Below are 27,279 nucleotides of genomic sequence, written 5' to 3'. Positions count from 1 at the left end.
GGTTTTTAAAATTATTTTTACTTTTTAAATTTTTTTTGAGATGGAGTCTCACTCTATCACCCAGGCTGGAGTGCAGTGGCGCAATCTCATCTCACTGAAAGCTCCGTCTCCCGGGTTCATGCCATTCTCCTGCCTTAGCCTCCAGAGTAGCTGGAACTACAGGCGCCTGACATCGCGCCTGGCTAATTTTTTGTATTTTTAGTAGAGATGGGGTTTCACCGTGGTCTCAATCTCCTGACCTCGTGATCTGCCTGCCTCGGGCTCCCAAGTGCTGGTATTATAGGCGTGAGCCACCACACTCGGCCATATACAGGTTTTAAAACATCATGTTGTGCACAGTAAATGTGTACAATCCTTGTTAATTAAAAAATAAATAACATTTTTAAAATAAAAAACTACAAATATAGGGGAGAAATCTCTCTCCAAAGGAAACAACTAGGCAGAGAAGCAACTCTGCCTGCAATATAAAGACAATTTTTGCATTATTCCAAAGAGTTATTTAATCCTTAACCGATTTTATTTGCCATTTTTCAAACTTTTTTCTCATTATGTTTTGTTCTACATTTGCATACACAAGTGACTTTCTGATAAGAAAGAACATTTCACAGCAAATATGCATCCAGATCAGAGCCTCTTACAGGAGACAGATGATTTGCAGCTTTGACATGACAGTTCTTTATTATTCCCTACAATATTTTAAAGATCACAGAACCCATTTTCCACTTCTGCTGAAGCTCCAGGTAATATATATTCTTCCATCCCAAAGCAGTCTCTGCTAAAGGAAGCTTTTCCCAAGCACAGAGCCTAGGAGGGAGAGCTCAGCACTCAGGTGATGAGAGCTGAAGTTGATTTCTGCCTGCCTGTCCACAACTTGCCCCAGAAACCAACAAATAACTGGTAATTGATTCTTTCTGACAAGCATTCTCAGTCTTCATTTGGGTTTATGTCAGAACACTTGTTACAAATACATTAGGATACTTAACACTGAATTCTCAATTTTATAATAATTTCTTACAAGAAAAATTAACAAATATATAATGTTGTGGGTTTTTATTATACAATTTATAAATGCAAATTATAAAAAATTATAAAATACATTTATAAAAAAAGCATTATTATTAGGCCCACCACCTAAATATTACTACAGATCATTTGTAAATCCTTCTTCCTACCATTTTAGGGGATGCATGTATTTATTAAACAGAGAAGTAGAATAAGAATTACAAACACTTTGTGACCTATTTTCTTATGTCGAAAATTGATTTTTTTCTATGCTAGTAAACATTCTTCTGCAATATCACTTAATGATTACATGGTATGTCAAAATTAATTGATATAACCAGTGACATATTATTAGCAGTACTATGCTCACTACTGGGTGACAAGATCAATTGTACCCCAAACTTCAGCATTATGCAACATATCCACATAACAAACCTGCACGTGTACCCCTTGAATCTAAAGCAGAAGTTGATTTTTTTTTTTAATGCAGTTAGGTTGTTTGCTGATTTTGTTATTACAATCAATGTGTTTGTTACACAATCTTGGCACATAACCCTGATTCTTTCCTTCGGATAAATTCCTAAATGCAAAAATACTAGATTGAAAGTTATGTAAATTTTGTTTTACTTTTAATTGTATTCTTTTTTCATGTTTAAGTTCAGGGGTAACTGTGCAGGTTTATTATACAGATAAATTGTGTCATGGGGGTTTGTTCTACTGATCATTTCATCACCCAGGTGTTAAGCCTAGTACCCATTGATTATTTTCCCAATTCTCTGCCTCCTCCCAACCTCCACCTTGCAGTAAGCCCCAGTGTCTGTTATTCCCCTCTGTGTGTCCATGTGTTCTCATCATTTTGCTGACACTTATAAGTGAGAATGTGCAGTATTTGGTTTTCTGTTCCTGCATCAGTTTGCTAAGGATAATGGCCTCCAGCTCTATTCATGTTCCTGAAAAGGGCATGATATTATTCTTTTTTATAGCTGCATAGTATTCCATGGTGTATATGTACCACATTTTCTTCATTCCATCTATCATTGATGGGCATTTAGGCTGATTCCATGTCTTTGCTATTGTGAGTATTGCTGCAATGAACATATGCATGTAAGTATCTTTATGATACAATGATTTATATTTCTTTGGGTATGTACCTAGTCATGGAATTGCCGGGTCAAATGGTATTTCTGTTTTTGGATTTTGAGGAATCGTCACAATGTCTTCCACAATGGTTGAACTAATTTACACTCCCACCAACAGTGTATAAGCGTTCTGTTTTCTCTACAACCTCACCAGCATCTGTTATTTTTTGACTTTATAAAAATTGCCATCTGACTGGTGTAAGATGGTATCTCATTGTGGTTTTGATTTGCATTTCTCTAATGACCAGCGATGTTGAGATTTTTTTCATATATTTGTTGGCAGCATGAATGTTTTCTTTTGAGAAGTGTCTGTTCATGTCCTTAGCCCACTTTTTTATGAGATTGTTTGTTTTATCTCTTGCAAATTTAAGTTCCTTGTACATGCTGGACATTAGACATTCATCAGATGCATAGTAGGCAAAAAATTTATCCCATTCTGTAGTTTGACTGTTTACTCTGTTGACAGTTGTTTTTAGTTTTTAGTTTGTTTGTTTTTTGTTTTTGCTGTGCAAAAGCTCTATAGTTTAATTAGATAACATTTGTCAATTTTTGTTTTGGTTGCAATTGCTTTGGCATCTTCTTCATGAAATCTTTGCCTGTTCCTATGTCCAGAATGGTATTGCTTAGGTTGTCTTCCAGGGTTTTTATAATTTTGCGTTTTACATTTAAGTCTTTAATCCATCTTGAGTTGATTTTATATATGATATAAGGAAGCGACCAGTTTCAATCTTCTGCATATGGCTAGCAAGTTATCTCAGCACCATTTATTGAATAGGGAGTCCTGTCCCCATTGCTTATCTTTGTCAGATTTGTCAAAGATCAGATAGTTGTAGATGTGCTGCCTTATTTCTGGGTTTTCTATTCTGTTTCCTTAGTCTGTATGTCTGTTTTTGTAACAGCACCATGCTGTTTTGGTTACCGTAGCCTTGCAGTGTAGTTAGAAGTAGGAAGCATGATGCTTCTAGCTTTGTTCTTTTTGTTTAGGATTACTTTAGTTATTCAGGCTCTTTTTTATTTCCACATGAATTTTAAAATACATTTTTCTAGGTCTGTGAAGAATGTCATTGGTAGTTTAATAGGAATAGCATTGAGTCTATAAATTGCTTTGGGGAGTATTGCCATTTTAAAGATATTGATTCTTCCTATTCATGAGCATGGAATGCTTTTCCATTTGTCTGTGGCATCTCTGATTTCTTTGAACAGTGTTCCGTAGTTCTCACTGTAGAGATCTTTCACCTCCCTGAATAGCTGTATGCATAGGTTTTTTGTTTGTTTGTTTGTTTGTTTGTTGTTTGTTTTTTGTTTTTGGCAGTTGTGAATGGAATTGCATTCTTGATTTGGCTCTCAGCTTGACTGTTGTTGGTGTATAGGAATGCTAGAGATTTTTGTACACTGATTTTGTATCCTGATATTTGGCTGAAGTTCTTTATCAGCTGAAGGAGTCTTTGAGTCAATACTATGGGGTTTTCTAGATACGATTATTTTATCTGCAAACAGAGATAGTTTGACTTCCTTTCTTCCTATTTGGATGCCCTTTATTTCTTTCTCTTGCTTAATTACTCTGGCCAGGACTTCCAGTGCTGTGTTGAACAGGAGTGGTGAGAGAGGGCATTCTTCTCTTGTGCTGGTTTTCAAGGGGAAAACTTTCAGCTTTTGCCCATTCAGTATGATGTTAGCTGTGAGTTTGTCATACATGGCTCTTATTATTTTGAGTCACATTCCTTCAATACCTAGTTTATTGAGAGTTTTTAACATGAAGAAATGTTGAATTTTACCAAAAACATTTTGTGCATCTATTGAGATAATCACGTGGCTTTTGTCTTTAGCTCCACTTATGTGATGAATCATATTTGTTGATTTGCATGTGTTGAACCAACCATTCATCCTGGGTATGAAGCATATTTGATAGTGGTGGATAAGCTTTTTGATGCGCTGCTGGATTCGGTTTGCCAGTATTTTGTTGAGGATTTTCGTATCAATATTCATAAAGAATATTGGCCTGAAGTTTTCTCTTTCTGCTGTGTCTCTGCCAGGTTTTGGTATCAGGATGACACTGACCTCATAGAATGAGTTAGAGAGGAGTCCCTCCTCCTAAATCTTTTGGAACAGTTTCAGTAAGAATGGTACCAGGTCTTTTTTGTAAATCTAGTAGAATTCAGGCTGTGAATCTGTTTGCTTCTGGGTTTCTTTGTTGTTGTTGTTGTTGTTGTTGTTGTTGTTGGAAGGCTATTTTAGGCTGATTCAGTTTTGGATCCCACTTTATGTCTGTTCAGGGATTCAGTGACTTCCTGGTCAATCGTGGGAGGTGTAAGTGTTCAGGAATTTATCCATTTCTTCTAGACTTTCTAGTTTGTGTGCATAAAGGTGTTCATAATATTCTCTGATGGTTATTTGTATTTCTGTGGGGTCAGTGGTAATATCGCTTTGTCGTTTCTAATTGTGTTTATTTGAATCTTCTCTCTTTTTCTCTTTGTTAGTCTAGCTAGCAGTCTATTTTATCAATTTTTTCAAAAATCCAGCTCCTGGATTCGATTCACTCATCTTTTGAATGGTTTTGTTTTTTTTTTTTTCTTTTTTGTCTCATTCTCTTCCAGTTCAGCTGTGATTTGGGTTATTTCTTATCTTCTACTAGCTGTAAATTTCTAATTTAAAAAATGCATATGCTAAAATCCTTTCAGGCAAGCTTCATCCAATTTACCCTCCTCTTATTTAAGCACTTTTGCCAATATAGGATTTTACTTGATTTTTAATATTTTATAATTTGATACATAAAAATATGGAATCTCACTCTTTTTCACATCATTCATTTATAATATGCTATCTGTGATTACTTGAAAAGTTGAATTTTTTATATTGTAGGCCAATTGTTTGACTTATTTTTTTATTGCCTGGTGCTGTTTTGGGCCATTGTTCTTTGCTTTTCTCTGAGTTTTTTGTTTTTGTTTTTCTCTTTTTTTTCTTGAGACATAGTGTTACTCTGTTGCTTTTTTTCTAAATTAGGCATTCTCTTTCCACTTTTCATATATTTGTCACTTTCTTATAGATTTATAAGATTTATTTTATCTGAAAGATGTTAAAATATATTGCCTTCCTGTATATGCTGACACGGTTTCATCATTTACTTCTTTTTTAAAAGATCCGTAGTTTAACATTGATTTATTCAATCAATATTAATAAGTATGCAATAAAATCAACCAAATTTTGCTTACTGGTTTCTGTCTCTGATGTCATACTTGGAAAATCTACCTTTCTAAGATTATGTAACCATTTATTTTCTTCTATTAATTTTATTATTTCAATTTTTAATAGCTAAAATATTGATCCATCTGGAAAGTGGATGGTATATGGAATAGGGTAAGAATCTAAATTTTTTAAATGATGGATCAATTGTTACAAAATTACTTTGTATCAAACTCATTCTTTTCTCACCAATTTAGAATATTACTCTCATCATACATGAAATTCTTATATGTAATTTTTTATGGGTTTTCTAATCTCATTGAACTGTCTTTCTCATCCTCTGCCAATATCAGGTGATTTTAATTTTAATTGTGTTTGTGTTTACTCATCTTCTTTCTTCATTTGCCTCAGAAAAAAAGGTTTAGCTCTTCCCTAAAATTTAATTATTAAAATTAACTTTAGAGCCACTTTGCAAAGTGGGGATTTCAATGGGAATTTCATTATATTTGTGTATTAACCTGAGGAGAATTTGTTTATTTACAATATTAATATTTCACACCCAAGAACATCCACTTAATCAAGATTCTTCTTCTTCTTCTTCTTCTACTTATTTTGTAGTTTTCTTCAAGAAAGACTTGAATATTTTCATGAGAGTTATTCCTAAATATTTTCTAACTACATTTTTAAAAAGAGTTATCTTGGTTATCCTGTCCTAATTTCTAAATATGGTCTATGTGCTTCAGCGATGGTCTCCTACACAGTGGTTCTTAAGAACTCTAAACCCTGAGATGAGGGGAAAAATCTATTGTACATCAAAATAGTAAATAGTTGGCTTAATGAAGCAGTGTTACAGACTTTTTTTATTCCATCATTTCTAAATTTTCTTTATCTTTATATTTAAAAACATGTTTAATATATGAATGACAGACTTACCAATTAAGACCCAAAACTCCCACACTTTCCATTTATGTCAATATATTATACATAGGTGTAGGCACCAAAAACTTTTGTGGTTAGTCACCCAAACTAGATTATAAAGGCTTTAATATTTCCCTGCACCTTTTATTTGGTATTCTTCATGGCTCCTAGTACAATATCATGAAAATAGTAAATGCCCAGTGGATCTCAAGGAATTATCAAGTGAACTGAGTGACTAAAGCAGAAGATGGAAAGAACTACAAAATGTGATGTGGCATTTCAAAATCACTTGGGCACTGTTTTGTTTATAAATTGTAATTCTTATAGGTATGCCTATGTCTTCAACTAGACTATAAGTGTGTTGTCGTTAGGAGCTGTGTCTCATATTCCCTGTATGTATTCTCATATTCCCATCAGAACAACTTAGGGACAAATCATGGATTGATTAAAAATAAAACTTCATATGCTAAAGAACCAAAACCACATAAAAATGTCAAAGAAGACAAAATAGAGACTACATTTGCATCCTAAGCAAGCATTTTTAGAGCCATTATCCATATTTTAAATAGGCCAAAGGGTCTCAGTCTGAGGAAAAGGATTATAGCAAAGCAAGCATTGTTTTTGGTGGTGGCAGTGGTCTTCACTTTTTGTTATATTAGAAACTGCAAGACAATAGCCAGATGTGGTGGCTCATGCCTGTAATCCCAGCACTTTGGGAGGCCTAGGCAGGTGAATCATTTGAGGTCAGGAGTTGGAGACCAGCCTGACCAATATGGTGAAACCCCCTCTCTACTAAAAATACAAAAAGTTAGCTGGGCACAGTGGTGGGTACCTGTAATCCTTGCTACTGAGGCAAGAGAATCACTTGAACCCAGGAGGCAGAGGTTGCAGTGAGCCGAGATAGGAAAGAAGGAAGGGAGGGAGGAAGGAAGGGAGGGAGGGAGGGAGGGAGGGAGGGAGGGAGGGAGGGAGGAAGGAAGGAAGGAAGGAAGGAAGGAAGGAAGGAAGGAAGGAAGGAAGGAAGGAAGGAAGGAAGGAAGGAAGGAAGGAAGGAAGGGAAGGGAAAGAAAAAAAGTGCAAGTAACAAGAGTGTTTGTCATTTTAAAAAAATGAAACCTCAGCCAGGTGCGGTGGCTCACGCCTGTAATCCCAACACTTTGGAAGGCGGAGGCGGGCTGATTACGAGGTTAGGAAATCGAGACCATCCTGGCTAACATGGTGAAACCCCGTCTCTACTACAAACACAAAAAATTAGCCAGGCGTGGTGGCGGGCGTGTCCCAGCTATTCGGGAGGCTGAGGCGGGAGAATGGCGTGAACCCGGGAGGCGGAGCTTGCAGTGAGTCGAGATCGCGCCACTGCACTCCAGCCTGGGAGACAGAGCGAGACTCCGTCTCAAAAAAAAAAAAAAAAAATAACAATAATAAAATAAAATAAAAAGTGAAACCTCTAGACAACATATTGTAGAACGGATAGATACAAATATGGGTCATCTCTGTGTTTGCTGAGTCCGGTAACATTAAGGTGAACACTGAACAGCCGTCTGCTAAGTAATTGCACCTGCCGCTTATTAATGTAACTCTAGTATTAGTTCAGCATTGATGAACAATTTAATGGGTTGAGAAATTGCAGATTCAATTTCCTGTGTGATTAGTCTCCCTTGTTCCCATAATCAAGTTAGATATGTTTTTAACCACAACTATGTTAAATCAAAATAATGTTAAAAAGAAGAGTCAATATTCTGATACACCACAAGATGGAGATATTACTCCATCTTGAATGTCTCCATTTCCCTGCTCCCGCACTCCAACTCCGGTTTTGTTTCAAGGCATTTAAAACTCTCCAGAGGACTTAATTTGGGCTGTCTTTTCAAAGATTAAGATTTCATATCATCTATGTTTCCAAATGAAGTTAGAATCAAACCGTCTATAAAACAACATGGTAACAGGGATATCCACTTTAAAATGTGTCAGGGATATCCACTTTAAAATGAAGATATCTTTGTTTTTCTGCAGATTATATGAATTTGAATTTTGAATGGAGCTTTATAGAGTGTGTGTGTGTGTGTGTTTTATTCCGCAGGTGCTTGTTATCCTGTCTCTTCATCCATATGAATGCCTCCTACATAGTGATTCTGTGAGTCCTTATAATTGTCTCTCCTTTTTAGCTGTGCTAGTTCACATTTGCAACTCCAGTATGAAGTATGTGTGTTTGCATTTCTTTGTCTTGTGAACATGTGGCTGTGTCATCCTTTCTGTTTCTATTCTTCCTTATCTCTTCTGTTTTTCCATTTAAAAAAAATCTTAAACGTATCTTAGCATTTATAATGATGCTAAAAAAATTCTTTCCTTTCACCCGCTATGTCTCTCCATAAAAGTCACTAAAGGTCTGATTTTTAAAATTAGTTGTTGTTATTATTATTATTATTTTTTTTTTTTTTTTTTTTTTTGAGACGGAGTCTAGCTCTGTCACCCAGGCTGGAGTGCAGTGGCCGGATCTCAGCTCACTGCAAGCTCCGCCTCCCGGGTTTACACCGTTCTCCTGCCTCAGCCTCCCGAGTAGCTGGGACTATAGGCGCCCGCCACCTCGCCCAGCTATTTTTTTGTATTTTTTTTAGTAGAGATGGGGTTTCACCGTATTAGCCAGTCTGGTCTTGATCTTCTGACCTCGTGATCCGCCCGTCTCTGCCTCCCAAAGTGCTGGGATTACAGGCTTGAGCCACTACGCCCGGCCTAGTTGTTATTATTACATTGAATTAGGAATAAGAAAATATTTTATATGTTTCATATGCTCCCTGATGTGTCTTGTGTGTATGTGTGCATGTTTATTGATTTTTTTATTCCTCTGGGTGCCTTGTATTTAATATAAGAAGGGTTCCTTATTCAATTGTTTTATGTACTCCCTGCACACTGACTTAAGTATTAAATAGAAGAGAAAATCTCCCTTTGATCCATTACATCAGTCAGAAATCACTGTTTCCAGGGGAATTTAAATTGGTTTTCTCAGCAACTTATTATTTTATAAGAAGCTCAGCTACCCTACTAATCAAAATTTTATATTCTTATTTAACATAGGATTAAATTGCCTAATTCTACTATCAAATTCATAAAATATTTTCTTTTAAAAAAGTAACTATGTTCTTTCACTCCTATTCAACATTACACTGAAAATCCTAGCTGATAAAACAGGACAAGATAAAGAAATAAAAGGCATAAGATTGAGTAGAATAAATAAAACTGTCTTTGCCCATGGATAACATAAATGTTTAGGTAGAAAATTCCAAAGAATCAACACCAAAAAAAAAAAAACTACAGAAACTAATAAGCGATTGTAGAAGGTTTCAGGACACAAGGTTAATATACAAAAGTCAATTACTTTCCTATACCAGCAATGAACAATTGAAATTTGAATCTAGAAACACACCATTTACATTAACACTAAAGAGTGAGAGAAGAAATACTTAGGCATAAACCTAACAAAATATATACAAATCTGTAGTAGCAAAACTACAAACCTCTGATGAAAGAAGATTTAAATAAATGGAGTTATTCCACGTTCATGGATAGGAACACTCAATATTTTCAAGACATCAGTTCTTCCCAGCTTGATCTAAAGTGTCAACAAAATCTCAACCAAAATCCCAGCAAGTTATTTTAAGAATTGATTATGAAAAGATTCTAAAGTTTACATGAAAAGGAAATAGACCCAGATTAGTTAGTGCAATGCTGAAGCAGAAAAATGAAGTCAGAGAACTGACACCACACAACTCGGAGATTTACTATAAAGCTATAATAATCAGAACAGTGTTGTGGTGGAAAAAGAATAAACAGAAAGATCAATGAATAGAGAGCTCAGAAATATACTCACACAAGTATACTCAACTGATCTTTGACAAAGGAACAAAGGCAATTCAATTGAGAAAGAATATTTTCAACAAATGATGCTGCAACAACTGAACATCTACATGCAAAAAAAAAAAAAAGAATCTAGACATAGACTTTATACCCTTCATGAAAATTAATTCAAATGGTTTCATAAGCCTAATTGTAAAATTAAAACTATACAACTTCTAGGCAAAAAAAAAAATTGTAGAAAATCTAGGTCACCCTGGGTTTGGTGATGACTTTTTAGGTAAAACACCAAAGGTATGACTCATAAAAGGAAAAAGTAGTAAGTTGGACTTCATTAAAATTAAAAGCTTCTGTTGGGTGTGGTGGGTAGTGCCTGTAATCTCAGCTCACTTTGGGAAGCCAAGACAGGCAGATCACTTGAGGTCAGTAGCTCAAGACCAGCCTAGCCAATATGATGAAACCCCATCTGTGCTAAAAATACAAAAATTAGCCAGGTGTGGTGCCACATGCCTGTAGTCCCAGTTACTCAGGATGCTGAGACACAAGAATCACTTGAACCCAGGAGGTGGAGGTTGCAGTGATCAAAGATGGCACCACTGCACTCCAGCCTGGGTGACAGAGCTAGACTCTGTCTCTAAATAAATAAATAAATACTTTTACTCTGCAAAAGACACTGTTAATAGAATGAAACAAGAAGACACAGACTGGGAGAAAATATCTGCAAAACACATATCTAATAAAAGACTGTTATCCAAAATATACCTAGAACTCTTAAAACCAGAGACTCAAGGGGGAGAAAGAAAGGGAGATGGTGAATGATGAAGAGGTGGTGCACAAAGGATTTTTAAGCAAGTGAAACCATTGTGTATAATACTCTAATGGTAGATGCATGACATTAGGCATTTGTCAAAATTCCTAAAACTATACAACACAGAGTGAATCCTCATGTAAATTATGAACCTTAGTTAATAATAAAGTAACAATATTAATTAATTATAACACATATGCCATACCACCAAGATGTTAATAATTAGGTAAATTGTGGGGAGGAATATCGAAGAGGGGGTATATGACAACTCTGTGTATTATCTGTATAATTTTTCTATAAACCCAAAAGTGCTCTAAAAGTAAGGGCTATTAATTTTTAAAAATGTAATCATGCCACATTTCATACTACCTTTTAATGGCTATTACTCAAAGCAGCCTTGTGAAATTAATTGAAACTCTATTAGAATACCGCTAGTTTCAAAGAAAATTCAGTGTAAAGTCCATCCATCTAGATAGTTTAGTCATCCAAGGTAATTTACTACATTTTAAAAGTTTTTATTACAAGATATTTGCATTACCTACTGGATCCAAGATTCTATGATTAGATGGAAAAACTCTAGTAAACATCTCCTTAATGTTAAAGATGCAGTTATGGCCATAAATTCCATAAGAATTATGTCTTATATTAACATAGTCCATCCCACCTAGTCTTAGGCATATACCTTTTAAATGTTTATCAAGTAAATGACTGCATAAATGAATAAATTTCTTTTTTTTTTAGACAGAGTTTCACTCTTGTTACCCAGGCTGGAGTGCAATGGCGCAATCTTGGCTCACTGCAACCTCCGCCTCCCGGGTTCAAGTGATTCTCCCGCCTCAGCCTCCCAAGTAGCTGGGATTACAGGCATAAGCCACCACACCTGGCTAATTTTTTTTTTTTTTTTTAATTTAGTAGAGATGGAATTTCATCATGCTGGTCAGGCTGGTCTCAAACTCCTGAGCTCAGGTGATCCACCCACCTCGGCCTCCCCAAGTGCTGGGATTACAGGTATGTGCCACCATGCCCAGCCATAAATGAATACATTTCTACATGGGTTGTATAACAACATAAGTCCTTTCCATTGATTTAAGGATTTTTATCTACAGCAAATAAATGAAGTGCATGGTATTCTTTATTATTCTTCCTCTTGGACTCCATTGAACAAAAAGAATTATAAGTCTCATTTACAAATTCTTTAATTCATCTTTCCTAAAAGCTAACAGAAGTCAAAATCTGTAAACCTGTTATCATTTTATTAAAAACTCAAACAAGTGAGGATCTATTGTCATGGATATTTTAAGAATTTAAGTCTCACAACAAACCATTCCATCTTGTGAATTAGATAAAGAGAGTTCAGGTGAAGATTTATTGTAAAAAAAAAAATGTGATTATTCACTGAAATTGCAATCTGTATTGAGATAAGATGTTAATTTTACCATAGTGATAATCAGCTTATTATCACCTCACTAACATAGTTCAAATAAACCAAACAAATATAACAGTGATTATGTAGATTTTCTTAAAACTAGAGAGATTGCTAAATGTCACTTACAGTTGTCAAAATTAATTTTATAGATAAAAAGAAAATGGTTGAAACAAGTTATAATACAATTCAAAATTTTAATTAGCCTAGATTGATGGATATACTGATCTAAAACATAGAAAAGTAGTGTTGCTTGGAAATACAGTGTTTAGAGTTGCCAAAATTTTTAATAGTGATAGATTCTAGACCTGGGCTAAGATTACACATGAATGACATTGCAAGGAGGAATAACACAATAGAAGAGCTAGACAGAATTTTAAGAAATACCTTCATTTTAATGAAAAGGTAGGGGGAGAGAAGTCCATGAAGGAAAACAAGAAAGAATAGCCAGATGAGTGTTGTTAAGGCACTTAGGAACATCCACTGTTACTTCTTCCATCTCACTATAAATCACTTCCCTTGGTCTAGAGTTAAAACTGAAAGACTATAAGCAAATCAGAATCAGTGTGCCAGGCATAGCTTCTCTTATCTAGAAAGGTTATATGTCATATGGCTAATAACACCAAATTGAAAATAAGCACAAAATATAGCCTTTTTGGGCAGCCCTTTTGCATCTTTTTTCAGGCAGTACTTTTTGCAGTACTTTTTTCAGGTTTCTCTTATCTTTTCCTTTAAATGTTATTATTTTTCCATAAAATCTTAGATTTATCACCACAAGGAATTTTCAACCACAATTAATCTTTTTCTTGTCTTGATATTTCCAAAAGTTATAAAAATATTTTTCTCCCCTCTTAGAGATCTCGTTGAATTGAGAATCTACAAACATCATATAATTAAAATATGAAAAAAGTTATCTTCTGATTCAGAATGCAAATAAAAGGGTAAGGGCTCTTATTACATAACAATAAGAGAAAGTAGTTTAGACATTAAAAGAGTGCCAAAGACTGATCATATACTTTGGCTCAACATACTGTAAATACCTGAAGTTGCACATCTTTAATCTCTCCCTTTGACCAAAAACTCTTCTTTCAATTCTCATACTCTCCCACATTTTTCTTCATGTTTATGATGCCCTCCAGTCCTTTAACCCTTCCTATTAATATAAAAATTAACATTAGTTCCTAAAATGTTATGCATTATTAATTTAATCATCTTAACAATATGTATTATTATCCTAATTTTATTTATTTTTAAAGTTTTCTTAAACAGCTTTATTGAGATATAGTTCATACACTATGTGATTCACTAATTTAAAGTGTACAATTCAATGGTTTTTATTACATTCACAGACGTGTGCAACCATCACCAGACTCAATTTTAGAAAATTTTCATCACCTCAAAAAAATAATAACTTCTATATCCTTGAGCTGTCACTCTCATATTCCATTCTCCACTCCCCTGGCTCTAGGCAACCACTAATCTACTTTCCATCTCTATAGACATCCTCTCCTCTGCTTTTACATGAATGGAGTCACACAATATACGGTCTTTTGCGACTGGCTTCTTTCATCACCATACCATTTTGAAAGTCCCTCCATGTTGTAGCATGTATCAGTATTTCGTTCCTTTTTTTATGGCCAAAAAACATTCCATTGCATAAATATAACATATTTTGTTAATTCATTTGTTCACAGGTGAACATTTCAGTGGTTTCCACCTTTTGGCTGTTATGAATAATACTGCTATAAACATTCATGTATAAGTTTCTGTGCGGACGTATGTTTTCATTTTTCTTGGGTATATACCTAGGAGTAAAATTGCTGGGTTCTATGGTGACTTTATGTTTATCATTTGAGGAACTGCCAGGCTGTTTTCCAAAGTGGCTGCACTATTATACATTGCCACCAGCAGTTTATGAAGGCTCAAATTCCTCCACATCCTTGGCAACATTTTTCGTTATCTGACTTTTTGATTCTAGTTATTCTAGTGGGTTTGGTTTTGATTTGCATTTTCATGATGATGTCAGGCATCTCTTCATGGACTTACTTGCCATCAGTATATCTTCTTTAGATAAATGTTTACTTAGATCATTTGTCTATTTTTCCTCAACTTTTATTTTAGAGTTGGGGGTACATATGTAGATTTGTTGCATGGGTAAATTGTGTGTCACTGACGCTTGGTGTATGAATGATCCCATAACCCAGGTGGCAAGCATAATACTCAATAGGTAGTTTTTGAACCCTCACCCCAAACTTACCCTCCTTCCTCTAGTAGTCTCCATTGTTCCCCCTCTTTATGTACATGTGTGCTCAATGTTTAGCTCGCACTTAGAAGGGAGAATGTGCAGTGTTTAGTTTTCTGTTCCTGCATTAATTTACTTAGGATAATGGCCTCCAGCTGCATTCATGTTGCTACAAAGAACATGATTTTGTTCTTTGTTGGGACTATGAGGTATTCTATGGTGTATATGTATGTACTATATTTTCTTTATGCTGTTCACCATTGATGGGCATCTGGGTTGATTCTATGTCTTCGCTATTATAAAGAGTGCTGGGATAAACATATAAATGCATGTGTCTGTATGGCAGAACAATTTATTTTCCATTGTATACTCAGTAATGGGATTGCTGGGTTGAACAGTAGCTCTGTTTTAAGTTATCTGAGAAATTTTCAAACTGCTTTCCACAGTGGCTGAACTAATTTACATTCCCATCAACAGTGTATAAGCATTTCCTTTTCTCCATAACCTGACCAACATGTTATTTTTTGTCTTTTTAATAGGAGCTATTCTGACTTGTGCGAGATGGTATTTCATTGTGGTTTTGACTTGCATTTCTCTGATGATTAGTGATATTGAGTATCTTTTCATATATTTGATGGTCACATGTTATGTCCTCTTTTGAGAGGTGTCTATTCATGTCCTTTGCCCATTTTTAATGAGGTTATTTGTTTTTTGCTTGTTGAATTATTTAAGTTTTTTATAGATTCTGGTTATTAGACCTTTGTCAGATGCAGTTTGTGAATATTTTCTTTCATTATGTAGGTTATTTATTCTATTGATAGTTTATTTTGCTGTGCAGAAGCTCTTTAATTAGGTGCCATTTGTCTATTTTTGGTTTTTGTTGCAACTGCTTTTGGGGACTTAGTCATAAATTATTTGCCAAAGCTGACGTTCAGAATGTCTTAGGTTTTCTTGTAGGATTTTTGTAGTTTTAGGTCTTACATTTAAGTCCTTAATCTATCTTCGGTTAATGTTTGTATATGATAAAAGGTATATGAAAAAGGGTCCAGTTTCATTTTTGTTCATGTGGCTAGCCAGTTATCCTAACACCATTTATTGAATAAAAAGAATCCTTTCCCCGTTGTGTGTTATTGTTGACTCTGTTGAAGATCAGATGGTTTTAACTGTGTGGCTTTATTTCTAGGTTATCTATTCTGTTCCATTGGTCTATGTGTCTGTTTTTATACCAGTACCATGTTGCTTTAGTTATTGTAGCCTTGTAGTATAAGTTCAGGTACTATGATCCCTCCAGCTTTGTTCTTTTTGCTTAGGATTGCTTTGACTATTTGTATCCCCATAGAGATGATGAGACTCAAAAAAATTTAGAGATTCACCTGAGATACATGGCTAGGACTTCTGACATCAAGATAAATGGTTGAGAGAGCAGATACTTCATTCTCATCTTACATCAATCATATAAATGATATAAAATATATACATACACTTTTTAAAAGAAGCAAATACAGACATCCTTAAAATAGGTAGATAAACTTTCAGAAGACCATAAACTGTGTGCAAGAAAATTGTGTTCCATATATGGAAGTCGTGAAAGCTGGAAACAAGACCAATTAGAGGCCTAGCAGAAAGATTCAGACACATAACCCCACCTTCCAGACTAAGCATGAGAGAGAGAGAGAAAAAAAAAAAGGTGTCTATATTCAGGAAGGAGCAGAGCTTGGTGTAATTATTAGGGGGATACCTCTTGTAGCTGGTAAAAAGTCAGAAAAAATGGGGAGCACCCAAGCACAGAAGACCAGATCCTAAGATTTCCATCTGGCAAGATATAATATCCATTCCTTATCCTATAAGTGGCTCTAAGCAAACCTTAGCAGATGTTTTTATACTTCCCACGATATGTGCTGTAGAAGCGAAGACTGTAGTCTTTCATGGTATAGCAATTGCAGTTAGGAGTGCACAATCAAAAATTACTAAATGTTGGAGTATCAACTCTATGAAAGACTGCAAACTCAATAAATGGTAGAGAAGGGACAGGGACAATATAGAAATCAAAAAATAACTTTTAAATAAGTAAAATTAGTATGATCAAATAAAAGAAGATTATTGTATACAAGAAGCGAGAATAGGTACTTGTAAAATGAACCATATGGAAAAATCTCAAAATGAAAATTGGTAGAACTGGGACTCAAATATAGTTGAGTCCCACGTTCTTTCCTCTGATACCACAGCTGCATGACTCCCATACACACACACACAAATGCATATACAGAAACATGCACATGCTTATTTTGTCTTAGTCCATTTGTGATGCATATTGTCTTAGTCCATTTGTGATGCTATAACAGGACACTTGAGACTGGGTAACTTACAATTTTTTTTCCTCATAGTTCTTGAGGCTGAGAAGTCCACAATCAAGGTGCAAGCATCTGGCAAGGGCCCTCTTGTTGTGTCACCACATGGGCAGAAGGTGAAAGGGTGACAGAGTGTCCACTCCCAAAAAGCCCTTTTGATAACAGCATTAATCCATTCATTAGGGTAGAGCTTTCATAGCCCAATTACTTCTTAAAGGTCCCACCTCCCAACACCATTAGATTGGTAATTATTATACATTTTAACATGAGTTATAGAGGGAACAAATATTTAATCCATAGTGTTCTGTCTCTGGCCCCACAAAAATGCATGTTTTTCTCATAAACAAAATATGTTTGTTCCATCCCAATACCCCCAAAAGTCCTAACTTGTTCCAGCATCAACTTCAAAGAAAGTCTAAGTCCATAGTCTCATCTAAATGTCAGCTAAATCAGATAAGGGTGAGTCTCAAAGTACAATTTATCCTGAAGTAAATTCCTATCCAGCTGTGAGCCTGTGAAATCAAACAAATGATATGCTTCCAAAATGCGATGATGGAACGTGCATAAGATAGACATTCCCACTGCAAAAGAGAAATAGGCAAGAAGAATGGAGTTACAGGCACCAAGTAAGTCTGAAACCCAACAGGGTAAACAATATCAAATCTTAAGGCTTGAGAAAAATATTTGACTCCATGTCCTGACTGGACATACTAGGGTGGATATGGGGCCCCCAAAGCTGAAGGCAGCCCACCCCAACCAAACACAGCCCAAAGTTCAGCTCTCACAGATTGGAGTCAGGTGCTGGTGGCTTTCCCAGCCTGGCACCACACCCTGGTGGCTCTACTGGATCTCAAGCATGACACTGCCCCCATAGCCCTATTAAGCATTACCCTAGTAGAGACTCTCTGTGACAGCCCTTTGCTGGTGGTAAGTCTCTGCCCGCACCCTAAAGTTCTCCATGACATCCTTGGAAATCTAGGTGGAGGAAGCCATGCCTCCACAACTCTTGCATTGTGAACGTGTAGAATTAGCACTATGTGGACACTGCCAAGGTTTACCACTTGTGCCCTCTAAAGTGGCAGCTTAAGCCAAACCTTGGGCTGCTTGAGCCACAGCTGGTATAGCCAAAGATTTCTGTAAGCCAGAATGCAGGGAAAGGGGAGCCCAGGGAGCCCTGGGTGGTAAGTTCCTGGAAGGTGCCTCAAGCCAATCCCTTCAAACTATTCTGCCCTCAAGGTCCTAGAGCTCAGGGCCTGCGATGTGGATGTGAGGGGCAGCCTTGAAGATCTTTGAAATGCCACCTAGAGTGATTATCGCATTGTATTGATAAATAGTGCCTGGCTTCCTTCTATCCATACTAATCTCTTTAGCAACTGTCCCTTGAGCACAGTCTTGGTTTTTTTCTACTAAATGTGCTTTTTCATTCTTTACATTGCCAGGCTAGGGATTTTCCAGTTCTCTACCTTCTGCTTCCCTTTTGATTATAAATTCCATTATTAAATCATTTCTCTTCTTGCATTTTACCATGTATGCTTAAGAGAAGCCTCACAGTCCTTTCAATTATTTTGCTGCTTAGAAATCTTTTGCCAGATATCCTAGTTCATCCCTCTTAATTTCTGCCTTCCATAAAGCAATTGGACATAGACACAATTCAGGCAAGTTTTTTGCTACTTCATAAAAAGATGGCTCTTCCTCCAGTTTCCAATAAGATATTCCTTATTTCCATCTGAGCTGTTACCCATATTGCCCTTAATGCTCCATTCATGGCAACACAGGGTTTTTCCAGCAGTCACTTCAAAACCATTCAAAAGCTGCTTCCACATTTTCAGATACTTGTTATAGGAACACCCCACTCCTTTGGTACCAATTTCTGTCTTAGTCCATTGTGCTACTATAACAGAATACTTGAGACTGGGGAATTCATAAAGGGCAGAATTTACTTCATCACAGTTCTGGAGGCTGGGATATTCAAAACTAAGGCCCTGGCATCTGGTGAGGACCCTCTTGCTGAGTCATCACATGGTGGAAGACAGAAGAGTGAGCGAGTGCTCACCCCCAAAAGTCCTTTTTATAATAGTGTTAATTCATTCACGAGAGTGGAGCACTCATGGCCTAATCACCTAGAACTTACACTACCATCAGACTGGCAATTAAATTTGAACATGAGTTTTGGAGGGGAAAAAATTAGTAAATCAGCACTTAGTTAGTTTCCCCATTATTATTTTATACATAGTCTTGATTTCATGATCCATCAAAGAAACCCATTATTCTCTTGTTCCCACATCTACTTTGTTTGCCCTGAAAATTGGTAATCTTGTGGCTCTCAACTCCGGTTGCATTATTAGAGATATCTGGGAACTTAAAAAAATAAATAAAAGATACACCATAGTCACCTTAGACCAAGTAAATCAGATCCTCTGCGAGTAAAACTCATGTATTGATATTCTTTACAAAAGCTCCTTGAATGGTTCTATGAGAATAACTGCTCTAATGTACCTATTTTTGTTTCAGAAAGGGTTAATTATTCAACACCATTTGTGCCTCCCTTTCGATTATATAAAGTTGTCATTGTGAAGCAGCTGCCTCGTTAGGGAGTCATTCCCATCACACCATCCCACCCCCACCCCACGTCAAGGTAGGGCCAGGTGACTAGTTTTCACCAATAGAAAGTGAACTGAAAGAATGTATATGGCTTCTGAAAGAAGGGCATTAAGGAACAAGTGTGCGCTCTGTATTCTCTCTTTTCCCAACTGCCACCTGGATGTAGAGGATTCTGAGTGTTTAGCAGATGCAAAATCACAAGATGGAAAGCGCTTGGGTCCAAGAATCACTTGAAAAAAGTCATGCTTTGACAAAGCTTTATATCATAAGACCACTAAGAGAAAAAGATAAACAACACTTATTGTGTTAAGCCTCTAAAATTTGGGGGTTTCATCAGCTACAGTTACCCAAATCAACAGAGAAATAGGTATCTTGAAGTGGGGTGCTGTTGTGATAATCAAATATGTGGTATTATATTAGTGAGTAGGAAATGTGCATCAAGGATATAACTAGCAGGCACTGGAAAGATGGAATAGCGGTAAGAAACATGTTGTAAATATTACTTTCAATAACTCGGAAAACACACTGACTCTTAAGTTTGTGATTCTAGAGCAGTAATTCTCATAGAGGCACAATTTTGCCCCCCAGGGGACATCTGGCAATGCATGGAGACATTTCTGGTTGTCATACTGGAGCAGGGAGGAAGGTAGAGATAAGAGATGTTGCTAAGACTCCTTTAATATCCAGTACAGCCCCCCACAACAGAGAGTTATCTGCATCATGATAACCCTGAAGTTAAGAAGCCCTTCTCTAGAGGAAGTGGCTGGAAAGAGGCAGAAAATTAATGTTACTTGCTCCTTGCTATGTTTAGCAAACAATACAAGAAAGAAATGAGCTCAGAAAATAATTAATCAGTTATAAGCAAAATAAAGCATATCTTTATTTTGGCATTCAGTTAAATACCAAAGAGAAAGTCCAGAAACTTGGGGGCTTTTGTAGGTTTCAAAAACAATTTCTCCTGACTACAAACAGTAGGAAGGAAATAAGACTGAAAAAGCAAAGCCTCAGTAAGACTTCTCAGTTAAACAAATGGATTCATCCCTGCAGCTAAGATTAAATTAAGGTTTACTTTTCCAACCAAATGTATCCTTTCGATGATCTCTTGGATATTGAACCAGGTCTACAAAAATAGCTTAAGAATTACAAAACATTATGAAAATATTATTTTCGAAGGCCAACTCAGTTGTTACCATCTCTACTTCTCATATCAAAATTATTATACCTCCTTATGCCACTCATCAGAATTAGTCGTTCATTTGCATTCTTCCAGTAACACTTAACTCATTCTCCCTTTCTTACATGTTTCCTCTTTTCCGTTGTAAATCTCTTGAATGCAGATAGTCTTAGCCATGTATCCCATACATGACCTAAAACATGTCTTAGACAAGATACACAATTAGTGTTTCTTAAGTATATGTCTATTGAATATATACTACTCTGCAAAACATTGATCCCACGGTCTTTGATCTGTAGATGCTCATATTCCAGTATTAAGAGACACAACCACAAGAATCGCTTTACAATATGGCAATTCTTATAGAATCTGAGGCACTACAGACACTCATTTTCACATTAGGTGTCACTGGGGAAGCAACTGCTATCTATTGGTCATTCTTCCACCACAACTTCTTTTTTTTTTTTTTTTTTTTTTTTTTTTTTTTGAGACGGAGTCTCACACTGTCGCCCAGACTGGAGTGCAGCGGCATGATCTCAGCTCACTGCAAGCTCCGTCTACTGGATTCACACCATTCTCCTGCCTCAGCCTCCCGAGTGGCTGGGACCACAAGCGTCTGCCACCATGCCTGACCATTTTCTTTTTTTATTTTTTTATTTTTATTTTTTTTTATTTTTTATTTTTTTTGAGACGGAGTCTTGCTCTGTCGCCCGGGCTGGAGTGCAGTGGCCGGATCTCAGCTCACTGCAAGCTCCGCCTCCTGGGTTCACGCCATTCTCCTGCCTTAGCCTCCCGAGCAGCTGGGACTACAGGCGCCCGTCACCTCGCCCGGCTAGTTTTTTTTTTTTTTTGTATTTTTTTAGTAGAGACGGGGTTTCACTGTGTTAGCCAGGATGGTCTCGATCTCCTGACCTCGTGATCCGCCCGTCTCGGCCTCCCAAAGTGCTGGGATTACAGGCTTGAGCCACCGCGCCCGGCCCATTTTCTTTTTTCTCTTTTTTTTTTTTTGTATTTTTAGTAAAGACTGGTTTCACCGTGTTAGCCAGGATGGTCCGCATCTCCTGACCCGGTGATCCACCCACCTCAGTCCCCCAAAGAGCTGGGACCACAGGCATGAGCCCCCAAGTCCGGCGGCTTCCATCCCAACTTCTAAGTTGTGCATCCAACTTAGTTGCACAGGACTGCCTGAAACTAATTACTAAGAAAAGTTGTCATGGACTTAAATAGGAAGAACAGTTAAGAGTACACATCTAAGTGAAGTTAAAGAATTTGAGTGATGATCTTTTAAGGCTGAATCATAAACTAAATTTTAGTACTTAAGTAGCAATAAGGATACCAAAAAAAGAAAAAAAAAAGAAAAGAAACCACTACAACTGCTCATTGGAGGAAATGGGGAGAAGAAAAGGCATGTGTATACATTAGGAAAGGCTAAGAACAGATATAGATAATAATGATGTATTTTGCTACTTCAGACCAAGGTAGCTGAGCTATTTTTTGACACTGAGTTAAATAATTATTTGAACTTCTTAAAACCCATCTAGGTGGCTCTGACATTAGGATGCTAAAGATGCTAATGGAGAGTTCACTATAGATGGGAACCAAAGCAACAATTTTAATTTCCCTTCTAGACTTAAGTCCTGTTTATCAATTGAATATATAAATCATAGAGCCAGACAGGGTGACTGGATCACATGCAGGTAAGGGAAATGGATGAAGTTACTCAGGGACAGCAAAAATCAAGACCAATGCATAGCTTAAAATGTAAAGGGTATACAGAATAGAAATCAGTGGAGAAATGAATAAGCAACTAAATCTTGATGATTTTTTTACATAGTTCACATCTTGTTATGTTGGTTCTTTTACATGAGCTTACAATTGAGCCAGATGGTTTTGGGTATTTTTTTTCAAATATGTATAGTTTTTTCACCTTGATTTCAAGATGTTCAAGGAAAGCAACCTCTTCCCTTTCTATTTTCCTAGACCCACCACAGCTGGCAGTCTTCAGCATATAGTAAAACTCAATACATTTTTGATTTACTGGATTTCATCATGACAAAGAATTCAACTTTCTACAACGGCCCCCCCACAAAAAAAGCCCAAATCTCTCAGAAAAAAAAGCAACATTATAATTTCCTACATGATCTTGTGTAGGTATATCTACTCTCACAAAATTCTTGACTACTGGAAATGTAAGAAACATTGCACTGTCATTGGCTTTCTGAGAGTATTGTGTCAAGTCATATCAATGAGAAAAAAATTAGTGAAACTGGTGAGAGAACATGAGCCAATGGCAAATTTTTTAATGGATAAATAGAATGCCAAACACAGACTCTCGTAAGGCACTGATAGAATAGGAATTAGGAGCTAAGGATATACAACTTTGGGGGCATATACAGAACCCAAATAGCTTTTGGCATCATCTACTACAACTACTGATCAGCCTTTATAATTAAGGATAGAAGGATCAAAAACAGGGCTAGAGTACCAGTGCTGGCAGATTTTAGAGAATAGCTGTAAACCAAAGAAGAGCAGTCTCTTACAGGCTAGAGAGTCACAAGATTCACACTCATGGCCACAAAACAGTGAACTTTTTACTGGGGATTCAAGTTTAAAATCACACACCTTAACAGCAATGTTAGTTTTACCACTAGGTGGCAATGAAACAGCTGCATTGGGCTGACATGATTAAGTTTAAAAACTGTGCAAATCCAGACAGAAATTCCAAGATTTGTAGTACATATTTTCATTTTAGAAAAATTATTTTATATACAGTTTAGTTGACAACAGAACATGTCATTATCTGATTCAATATGTATGTTAACTTCTGATAGTTTTTCCTACTCTACACTTAGGAAATTCATGCAATGAACCTAATTTTTAAACACTTTCATCACACATCTTCTGAAAAATGTAGACATCTATCATGAAAATAAGAGAAATTATGGAAAACTAAAAATACTTTTGAAGTATTAGTATTCTACAGAAAGCACAATAAAAAGTTAAGTATTTTAACAAAAAATGTTAAACCTTTAAAAAATGACTAATAGAGAACAATTCTAATTTACTGTTTAAAAATGTTTGGCCAAAACATGAAATAGCATGGAAACATTTTACTTTTAAATTACAAGTTACATTAATATTAATATGTGCAAAGTAGTTTCAATGTCTTGAATATAGTTTACCAAAAAAAATCAAAATTCTGATTTAGATTACATTTTAGCAGATTAATCCCTTTTTACATGTATCAAAATAATAAACAATAATATTCCTCAGTGTATGGCACTTTCTGTAATTATTTCTGCTTTCTTCATAAAACAGGACACAAACATATGACTTATTTAAAATCATAGAAGCTTTATTATTGTAATTTCATCAAAGGGCCAGATATTACAATATTTTTCAAATGATAGACATTTGTGAGTATGCAGTAAAAAAACACTAAAAAAAAAAAAAAAAAAAAACTAAAAAAATCTTATTAAATCTCAAATTCCCAAGACGTTCCCCCATATAAGGTGGGAGCTCATATCATCACATTAACATTACAAAACCTGTATTATAAAATTAGATGAATAAATAATAAACCTATACTATTACCAAATTCATAAAAAGATCAACTTACCAAATTAAAATCAGCCTATTTATTCCCTTTGTATAAATAACCTAAAGTTCCCCAGATTTTTATTTCCCAGTTTCTTATAAATGAATTGATCACAATGCCTCTTTATAGATCAGTTTTCCCAGTTTCCCTTTCGTTTGGCAATCACTTCCCATATTTACTTTATTTCCCAGAATAATCTCCCCCTCTTGCAAACCACACAAATGCAAGAGAACTGAGGCATGATTTCTAAATAATTTCTATAATTCATAATTATTTCCCCATTATTGAATTTCATTTTTGAATTATTATAAATCATCCTGAAATCCAATAATATAAATCTTTCATCCTGTCAGTCTATTAAAATATACAAAACATCATTTAAGATGGTTAACACAAGAAAAGATAACTATGGCAGCCTTCATAAATCAAGCAAAAGATTTCAGAAAAGTGTTCAGTCTGTTATCTCTAACTTTCACTAGAAAATTTAGGGAATGCCACTGTTACAGAAGGCATAATTGCATATTCTAAAAAGTGAATACATGTGTACATGTAATTTATATCTATTCGGTATCATCTTCTGATTAGCTGTACAAATCAAAGGACAAAAGATGCAGATGATGAAAACACATAATCCTCAAACCACTTCAGATACATTTTGTGCCTGTATTTCACAGGACCAAGTCTGAGAATTCTTAGAACACAAAGAAAATTAAGCCATATTGCAGAGTTTGTCACAAACACAATGAGCAGAACAATAAAATTGAAATGACATTATTGACTTGACTTTGTCATCTTCTGTTTATTTCTGATGGTGGCTCGAAGTTTACGTATTACCAGTCTATCAGGTAGAATCATATCACCTTGTTGTTCTAGATAATCCAATAAATTTTCAGTCCATTGGAGAGCAGCTGCATGATTAATATGTTTCTCTGGAATTAGTTCTATTTCCTCCTCCTCATTTTCACTGGATTCATCTGTCTGGCCTTGTGCTCTTCTGATGATTTCGCTATCAGTTAACACTTCATAGCCTGGTTCAGTACTGTCTACTTCAAGCCATTTTTCAAGGTTCTCAGTAGTCACATTTTCCAATCCTTTGGTGTGTTGTAAAAGGGTAGCCACAGTAGCCACAGAAATATCTTCATCATCAAAGTCCAAGCTCTCTTTCTCCTCTATCATAGGGAGAATCTTCTTCCATGCTCTGCTAATGGTAACTGGTTTTACTAAGTTCCATGCCATTGCTATTTCATAAAGTGCATCCAACAGAGTTAGCTTCTTCCAGAATGATTTCAGGTCATTACCTTCTTCCAAGTTGTTCTGGAGAAGACCTGCACGATAATTTCTCTTCATTGTTGCTATGACTCCCTGATCTGAAGGCTGAATCAATGAGGCCACATTAGGTGGTAAATATTTAGCAAATATTTGGCCATCATCTGACCTTAGGACATTTTCATTTGGATGTGTTGGTGAATTATCCAACAAGAGCACAGCCTTTTCCTGCAAGCCTTTAGATCTTAAATACTCTCGAACTTGCGGCACAAAAATTTTATCAAACCATTGTCGGAAAATGGAAAGATCCATCCAGGCACCTTTTTGGCTGAAATAAGAGACTGGCAAGTTTAAAGTGTCAGTTGATTTAAAGGAGCGAGGTTTCTTTGCTTTCCCCACAACACAAAGTTTAAGTTTGTGTAAACCTGTTGCATTGGCACAACACATGATTGTGACTCTTTCTTCAATTGATTTGTGCCCAGGGACAGTGCATTTACCTTTGATTACTGAAATTCTAGAAGGCAAGCACTTCCAAAAGAGTCCAGTTTCATCTGCATTGTAGATTTGTTCAGGCTGTAAATTCTCTCGTTCAATAAAATCTCTAAAGTTGTTACAAAAATCTTCCACTGCAGTCTCATCTCCATTTAATCTTTCATTTCTAATGTTAATCTCTCTAATGCTGTGCCGCTGCTTAAAACGAGTTAGCCAGCCGGCAGAGGGGTTAAAATCGCCATCCATTCCCAAAGCATAAAAGAAGAACTCTGCCCTTTTTGCACAAATTGGTCCAGATATGGGATTCCCTTTTGCTCTTTGCTGGTTGAACCATTCCAGCATTGCCCTGTCCAATTCCTCATACATGGATGGCTTCATAGATTTCCTCTTGGCCAAAAGACTTGTGGAATCAGAACTGCTTGCATAAGTTATAATCTTTTCCTTATTTTTTCTTATATCCCGAACTGTTGTTTCACCAATTCCATAAATCACTGCCAGTTGTTTGGAAGAACCTCCGTCTTCAAGTTTCTTTATTATATCAAGCTTATCTTTAATAGTCAACACCACACGCTTCCGTTTCCCCGACATAGCGAGGTTCTGGGACTCACCCCACACTCACAAAGTAGCAATCCACAAAATCCTTCCTTCTCTTACACAGGCTCACTTTAACAGTCTTAATACAGTCTTTCAACCTTACCAGCAACCTGGTGGCCCTGATCCCCTCCCGGGCTGGGGTTGGCTGGCAAACAGACTGCAGAAGAAGGTGAAAGAGGAGGAAGTTTGAGAGAACAGGCCTTTAACTTATACGGGCAGTAGCGGAGGCCCCATGTCACCGCGGATAATCCGGATTAAAGGCATGTGTTTTGTTACCCCAGCAGCCGCGAGAAACACTATAGCCCCATCGTGGCCACGAACCTCCTGCACGTCTAGATCCCGGGTAACCGCCCGTCACTAACCCCTGCCACACCCCAAAGTTACGGCAGAGAGCGGAAGAGCCAAGGAGTCAAGGAATGGCACCCTTCCTCAGGACTGATATGTTAGATTCCTTCCCCAGCAGCAGGGCCCTCCCGCCCCGCAGCCCCAGTTTCCCGCGCCGGCTTTAGCCAGGACAGTCCTCCCAGTCCCTCAAAGCCCGCCAGGCCCCTCTCCCCACCTCTCTTGCAACCAGGACCCGCACAGCTCCCTGACTACCGCGCGGCAGTCGCTCCGCCCCTAGCCACGCTCCCGGAAGACGCTCCC

The 27,279-nt window shown here is 36.6% G+C and overlaps 1 protein-coding gene across 1 annotated transcript; it reads right to left on the bottom strand.

Moving 5' to 3' along the window:
* Positions 1 to 23,723: 23,723 nt before the first annotated feature.
* On the bottom strand, positions 23,724 to 27,272 carry JRKL (JRK like). The gene is made up of 2 exons (XM_050758045.1): positions 27,194 to 27,272; positions 23,724 to 26,791 (listed from the first exon to the last, which is right to left on the bottom strand). Exon 2 carries the CDS (start codon positions 26,626 to 26,628, stop codon positions 25,054 to 25,056), a length of 1,575 nt encoding a protein of 524 aa, XP_050614002.1. The 5' UTR covers positions 26,629 to 26,791; positions 27,194 to 27,272; the 3' UTR covers positions 23,724 to 25,053.
* Between the last annotated feature and the right edge of the window lie 7 nt (positions 27,273 to 27,279).

This window comes from Macaca thibetana, chromosome 14, assembly GCF_024542745.1.
Source record: "Macaca thibetana thibetana isolate TM-01 chromosome 14, ASM2454274v1, whole genome shotgun sequence".
Classification (NCBI taxonomy): domain Eukaryota; kingdom Metazoa; phylum Chordata; class Mammalia; order Primates; family Cercopithecidae; genus Macaca; species Macaca thibetana.
This window is presented reverse-complemented; position numbering and strand designations above follow the sequence as displayed.